Source organism: Sapajus apella, unplaced genomic scaffold (genome assembly GCF_009761245.1).
Source record: "Sapajus apella isolate SASKATOON/1434 unplaced genomic scaffold, GSC_monkey_1.0 scaffold43, whole genome shotgun sequence".
Taxonomy (NCBI): domain Eukaryota; kingdom Metazoa; phylum Chordata; class Mammalia; order Primates; family Cebidae; genus Sapajus; species Sapajus apella.
Genome location: NW_022436983.1, coordinates 11,708,743 through 11,715,733, shown reverse-complemented (window position 1 = coordinate 11,715,733; position 6,991 = coordinate 11,708,743). Strand labels below are relative to the sequence as shown.

The window sequence follows — 6,991 nt, the reverse complement described above, 5'->3', positions numbered from 1 at the left end:
ACTTCCAAGGACAGCTCTGCCCTACCATCACAGAGGGGCCCAGGCCAATGCTGTGGCTTCCATGGTGGTTTTGACAACTCTGTTATTCCAGACGGGACCTAGGCTGACATTCTCTTGTAAATATTGATGAAAGCCCCGGATAGAAACAAGAAAACAAAGGACATTTTATTTATGATGGAAAGAGAAAGCAACAGAAAACAAAAATCTACAGGCCCAACAGGAGGGGGGATGTTTAAATAAACCTTGGTACATTCACTCCGTGGAAGACCGTGCAGCTACTGGAATGATGTTTACCCAGGATTTGTAATAACACGGGAACATGCTTATTATAAAATGCTAAGTGCAAAGAGGGAAGAAACTGAATGTATATTTAGCATAATCACATCTAGGCAAGAATCAAGCCAAACAAAAACGTTGCACAGAAGAAAAAGACCAGAGGGACACACACCACAGTAGGGGGTGTCTTCGAGTGACAAAATTGGAAGATTTTTAATCCCTTTGTCTGTTTTTTATTTTTTTCAATAATGGGCATGATTGGCTTAAAGTGGAAGCAACCCAAATTTAATTATTATTATTATTTTTTTCTGAAGAAGAAAGAATTCCTATTGGAAAAGCAGGAATCCAAGCGACACAGAGGTCGCTCTGAGGCTAAAGGCAGGAGGCTAACAGACCCCAGGCTATTAAGCAAAGTCAAGTAGAAATCCGAGACTCTGGCCCCATGAAGTGATCTCAGCTGCACACCTGAGTATGGGGCCTACAACATTCCGGTAATGACACTGGCTGTCACTCCTATATGTCGTCAATGTTGGTGTAATTGAGCTCTTTCCCTTATACCAAAGGCTGAACCAGAATAGCTGGGTCCCTGTCCTTCTTCCTGCATGGAGATGGCACTCCTTAGAAGCCGCCCTGCTCTCCCTGGTGGGCACAGCAAAGTCCTCCTGGCATCAAGGCCAACCTTCTGATTCCCTGAGCCAGTCCTGGTCTGTGCAACTCCCTGATTTCTGTTCAGGTCCCTATTCAAATGTCATTCTATCAGGGAGGCCCGATCACATGACTGCAAAGAGCAGTCCCTTTCCTCCGGCACTGAGGATCCCACATCCCTGCCTTGGCTTTCTCCTTAGTGTGTATGCCGCCTAGGTTCTAGATCCTATGTGTTTCTTTTTAAAAGTGTCCATTTTCTGAGTGTTGGACAATGAAAACACATGGACACAGGGAGGGGAACGCCCGCCTGTCGGGGGGTGGGGGGCTAGGGGAGGGATAGCAGGGGGTGGGAGGATTGGGGAGGGATAGCATTAGGAGAAATATCTCATGTAGATGATGGGGTGATGGGTGCAGCCAACCACCATGGCAAGGGAATACCTATGTCACAAACCTGCATGTTCTGCACATGTACCCCAGAACTTAAAGTATAATAAATCAATTTTAAAAGTGTCTATTTTCCTTTGCTAGAATGTGAGCTCCAGTAAGGCATGTATCTGCTGCATCTCTAGCACCTAGAACACTGCCTAGCCCAAACATTCTGTAAATGTTTATTTCATGAGTACATAAATACATCCTGACCATTTTTTTTTTTTTGGTGTGCGTACACATGTAGTTTTATTGTAACAAAGCAACGCCTATATTTTCAAGGTTTAAAACTGAGCATCATCTTTCCAGTGAAACAAAAACTTAAAAATAAACAGGAACAAAATTACAATAGAGAATGTCAATTCCAAATCAGATCCTACAGGTTCTGCTGATGCTCCCGTGAGTGGCAGGACTCAAGCCATCATTAGGAGAGAATTTATTTAAAATTGTCATCTGAAACTGCAAGGACCATCATGCCCTCAGGGGGTCTTTCCAAGGTCTCGAGCTACCTTGTTGCAACATGAAGGCCCTCACCACATTCTCCCTGAAGTCCAGCTTGAGACCCCCAGACCAGCGACGACAACCACATCAGCTCTAATCTACAGGTAGTGACTGCCTGGGACACTGTGTTGAAATACTTATGAGGCCATTGTGAGAACTTGCCAGGAAAAGATAGGATGACTGATGAATAATTTTGCCAGTGGAACCATGAGAGGTAGATCAGATGGACTGTGTACTCCTCTCAACCCAGACCCAAATCTCAGCTCCCCCTTTCATTTGAAGACCACACCCACCATCGGTTGGGGTCTGGAACACATGTGGCCACCTTATTCCTGGAATCACTCCCTGGTCTCTAACACAGGTATGCAATGGCCTTTGGAATGTTTTTCCAGAGTAGTCCTTGCTCCTCCTGGGCTTGGCACCTTTCCAGAACTTCACCTCATTTGATTGTTGCCTTGTTGTCTGCCTGGCCCCTCTCTAGAGGTCTGCCCTTGAGGGCTGGGTCTGGCTCCACCTGCCCCAGCTCCTACGTGCAGTTCTCCTCCCAAGCAAGTCCTTCCCCCAGTCCAGCAGCACAATGCTAGTGCCTCCTTGGAGTCTTGTCACTGAAGCCATTCTCACCCACCCCACTGGTCCCTTGGAGGTTCATGCCTGACTATTGACACTGAACTTGAATGTGACCTTGGCTGGGGTCAGGGGTCACTCTCCCCAGGAGGCAGCCATGGTACCAGCTGACTTTCCCTTCCTAGTCTCTGATTTAGGAGTAAACTCAGCTGCCTACTCTTTCTGGGCCCAGGCCGGGGATGGTGGCCTTTTGTGGTCCAAGCTCTCCTCTCATGTCCACGCCAAGCTCCTTTTCATCCTTTGTTCCAGTTCTGCTTCTTCCAAGAAGACCCACAAGCTGGGCCTCAGCAGCCTCAGGGGACACAAGCTCTAGCTGGGACCACCTGGGAAACTGGGAAGACTTTCTCTTGGGGGCTCTCATTTATCCACAGGGTGGATAGGGACATGAATTGTTCTTCCCATTTTCAAGACAGGGACACTGAGGTCCAAAGCATCCTTATTTTCTCCCTTATCAGGCCCTGCTCTGGTGCACCTCCCATCTCCCCTGGCTTCTGGCTGGGACCAAGAGCATCACTGCCTTCCCATCTGTGTCTGCGTCTCCCTTAGAGATGGAACAAGGGCTGTGGTAATACACTGGGCCAGGCTCTCCCCCATCCCTCCTGGAAGAACCAGTGCCCTCCTGAGGCTGGGGGTCTCCTTCATTCAGAGTTTAGCAAACCCAATGTGAAAGGAGATTCAGTCTCTGGATGCTTCACTAGAATCTTCTAGTTCCTCGGCTCGGTCACGGACCTGAAATTGCGAATAAGGCACACTGGGTGACCGCACCTGGCACACGGAGGGCAAGTGATGCTGTCACCTGAAATGTTGACTGGTGGTGGCTGCCCCAGCTTCCAGACAGGGAGAGGGCTAGAGATCTGGGGATGAGTGCGATGGTCAGTTAACATGGGCAGGGCCAAGGGGCAGGACGGCCCTTGGATCACATAGTTTCTTCCCTTTGCTGAGACTTCCGTGTATCCTTAGCAGACCTGCACCAGAAGACAGCTCAGTACAATGAGTGCTTCTCGTTCTTCCAATAAGGAGAAAAGCAAGGTGGGCTTTGGTCAATTTTCTCACAAGGAAGAGTCCCCTAGGCTGGCCCCAGCTTCAGTTGCTCTACTTTTCAAATCAACACTCCCTCTGGCCAGGCCCCCTGGGGCTCCCTGGGCTCCTTCCTGGTCCTGCCCAAGTCACTTGCCTCCATCTTTCCCACCTGTGTGTCCCAGAGCTTCTGGGAGCCCTGGAGGCGGGGTTTGCTGATGTTTAGGAAAGGGCACTGGCGGCTCAGAGAGCCAACCCCTCTCCAGAATAACCAGCTTGAGGGGCTGCTGGGGTCCACTGGCTCCTAGAATTGTGATGCAATGAGGCTATGCTCCCTAAACTTTGGTGGGGTCCTGGTGTATCCCCCCAAGAATTCAGAGTTGAAGCAAGGGCGATCATCCCTGGAGGCATGAATGCCTTCTGCCTTGGAACACCAGCTCCTGGCTGCCTTGTCTGCAGTGGGGCCTCCGCAGCCATGAAGGGTAAGATTCATCTAAGACCCCTCTACCCCCTGCCAGGGGAGGAGTAAAGACTGGAATTCACCTCTTTATGCCACATTCCTGGGCTGCCTGGTTGTCTGGAAATGGCCCCCAGAGGAATGGCTGGCGGTGGAGGCCTGCGGGCCCCAGCTTTGCATGAGGAGCCCAATTGAGGGACTGCTAGACTCTGGTCTGGGGCAAATCGGGGGTGGGCAAGGTCAGGACGGTGGGCAGGAGGGTGCCCTGCGGGGCCGGGAAGCTCTGCAGCTCCTTGGGCACAAACCTGGGCGACACAGAGTCTGCCAGGAAGCAGAGGGTGCGCCGGCGCCCCACGCAGTAGATGAGGTTGTCCACCACGGCGCACTGGAAGGCGTCCGGGGAAGGCGTCCGGTACGTGGCGCACTCGTACCAGAGCCGGGTGCTGACGCTGCAGCGGTACACGCCGATACCCAGGCTGCGGTGGAGGTCGAAGCGGTAGAGGAAGCCGTTGACCGCCACCATCTCGGCCGTGCGCTCCCTGCTGCCCCCGGTGGGGCCGGTCCACCAGCGCTGCTCCGGCGCCGAGAAGCGGAGCAGCAGGAAGCGCAGCGAGCCGCCCGTCACGAAGATCTCCTGGGCGCACGCCGTGGCCGTGTGCGCCAGGGCGAACGTGTCGTTGGGGAGCGGCGGGGCAAAGTCCCAGCGGTCCAGGCGGGGGTCGTAACGCTCCACCGTGTTCAGACACTCCCCGCCGATGGCGTACAGGTGCCCGTCCAGGGCCACCAGCCGGCAGTGCGGCCGGGCCTGGTTCAGCGGGCACACCTCACTCCAGATCCCCGTGAGCGGGTTGTAGCAGAAGACGCGGCTGGAGGGCTGGTGCCCGGGCCCCTGACAGCCGGACACCACGAAGAGATAATTGAAGAGGCTGCAGATGGCACAGCCCCGGGACACGGCCTCGGGGGGCAGGCGAGCCAGCGGGTGCCAGGCGTCCCGCTCGTCGTCATAGCAACACAGGCCGCCACAGTCTTCCTTGGGGCACACATCAGCCACCACCAGGTACTGGCGGCCCCGGAGCCGGCGCTGCAGGATCAGCTCCCGCTCTGCCCCGCTCAGGCCCCGGTGGATGTCCGGGCTGCGCAGCACCTGGAGGTAGTTGTCACTCATCACCTTGTAGGCCGCCTCCTTCAGGGCCTCCAGGTTCTGCCTCTTGGCCAAGGTCAGCACCTCATAGCAATTGCCCAGATCCAGGTGGACCTGTGGGGCTGGAGCAGGGGTGAGCGGGAAGTGGAAGAAATTGGTCCCGGCCACCAGCTGCACATGGGGCTCCCAGCTGCTTCTGCCTGAGCCAGGCAGGGCGCCCAGGTCTGGGCAGTGGGGAGCGGGGAGCTGGGAGCCGTCCGGCTGCAGCTGCAGCTCTGGGTTCTCCGCTATCTGCAGGAGGCTCTCCTTCCGGCTGAAGCCTCCGGTGGAGGATGACGGCCCCGGCTGCGGGGAGGTGGCTCTTTCAGAGACACCCTTTGTGTCACCGGCTTGGCCTCCCGAGACTGCCCCTGTTCCCTGGGACGCTGGCGGTGGCATAAGGGATGGAAACTCAGTCAGCACTGCTGTCCTGGGAGCCAAGCTGCCCTGGAAGAGGGCCTGAGAGGTCGATTCCACGTAGTACTCATACACCTTGCCCTTGAGTCTGGGCCCGACCCCATCCACCTTCTGTATGAAATTCTCCTCCATTCGGACACGGGCTATGGAGGAGAAGGTATAGGAGGCGTTGGGGCCTCCCTCCTGCTGATGCAGGGTCAGGTCAACATCAGACACAGCCTGGAGAGCCCCAGCCTCTTCTCTGCTGACCCCCATCACATGAGTGAAGACCCAGCTCTGGTTCATTTCACGGCTGCCTTGCAAGGGAGCCACGTGGTGACCGTGGGGAGGGTCCAGTTGCCCTGGCCCTGGCTGCTCAGGGGGTTCGCTGTCCTGCCATGGAGCAGGCTCACCACACGCACAGCTGCCGTGGGCTGCTGCAGTGAGTCCAGCCGGGAAGCTGTTCGGTTCACTGCCCAAGCAGGGGTGATGGGGAGGGTCAGGATTACTGCCAACAGCAGTTCTGGCTTCCTGGCCGTGGCAGCAAGGAGGCACCTGTTCAGAGTCAGAGCCCTGCCCTCCCCACTCCTCACCTGAGCCTTTTCTCTGCAGCTTCCTGGCTGTAGACGTGGCTCCCGTGACCGGGACGCAGGAGCCTCTTGGATTCTCCCAGCTGCAGCCCTGTGGTGCTTCGGCCCCCTTGCTGCTCCTCCTGCGTCTTGGCCCCCTCTGCAGTGCCCCAGGAGAAGCCCCCTGGACAGCAGGCTGCTCTGAGCCCTCTGCTTCCTCCTTGGCTTCTGCCTGGGCATTCCCACCCCACTGCTGGGCTGGGGCAGCCCTCGACTTGTACAGCCTGTAGACCACAGTCACCAGGAGCAGGGCGGCAGCCGACAGCACCACCTTGCCCGTCAGGTGCATATCCAAATGCCAGTCCTGGACCTCTGCTCCTCTGGGGAACATGTTTCTCAGCCAACCTGGGGCTGAGGAATGTCAAGAATCTGATTAATAATTGCCCAGTAGGGACCGGTTCCTGGGTCCTGCCGAGCAGAGGGGAGGGAGTTCTGGGCTGGCTCTGGCTGGCTGGCCGAGGAGAGGAGTCAGAGCAAAGGTGACTTTGAGCTGCAGAGGGTGGCCGCTGGGGCCCAGAGCTGGCAGATCCCCGGCTGGCCTCCTCCAATCCTTCCCTGGTGGTGGGGGTCGGGGGTCTGCCCAGGGGCTGAGCTTGTGATCGGCTACCTGAACCAGTGCTGTGACAGCAGCTAGGGGATGTTAGGCGTGTCCAGTAGACACACAAAGAAGGAGGAAGCTCTTAACCAAACAGTCACCTGATGCCAGGAAATGCACGGGGCTGGTTATTCTTTATGTGTGTGCTTTTTTTTCTCTTTTGCAAATCTACCGAGCTCAGAGGCTTGGGTGTGGTGAGTCATGAGCAGGTGGAGCTCCGGTAGGCATGGTTGGGGTCATTCTTG

At 55.7% G+C, this 6,991-nt stretch overlaps 1 protein-coding gene across 2 annotated transcripts; it reads right to left on the bottom strand.

Moving 5' to 3' along the window:
- Nucleotides 1-1,562: 1,562 nt before the first annotated feature.
- Nucleotides 1,563-6,741, bottom strand: KLHDC7A (kelch domain containing 7A). Of its 2 annotated transcripts, XM_032300594.1 has the most exons (3): nucleotides 6,116-6,741; nucleotides 4,252-5,686; nucleotides 1,563-3,478 (listed from the first exon to the last, which is right to left on the bottom strand). In XM_032300594.1, exons 1-3 carry the CDS (start codon nucleotides 6,480-6,482, stop codon nucleotides 3,346-3,348), a joined length of 1,935 nt encoding a protein of 644 aa, XP_032156485.1. In that variant the 5' UTR covers nucleotides 6,483-6,741; the 3' UTR covers nucleotides 1,563-3,345. The 2 variants fall into 2 exon arrangements, with proteins under 2 accessions (XP_032156485.1, XP_032156484.1); XM_032300593.1 differs by having other exon boundaries at nucleotides 1,563-6,741.
- Nucleotides 6,742-6,991: the final 250 nt, after the last annotated feature.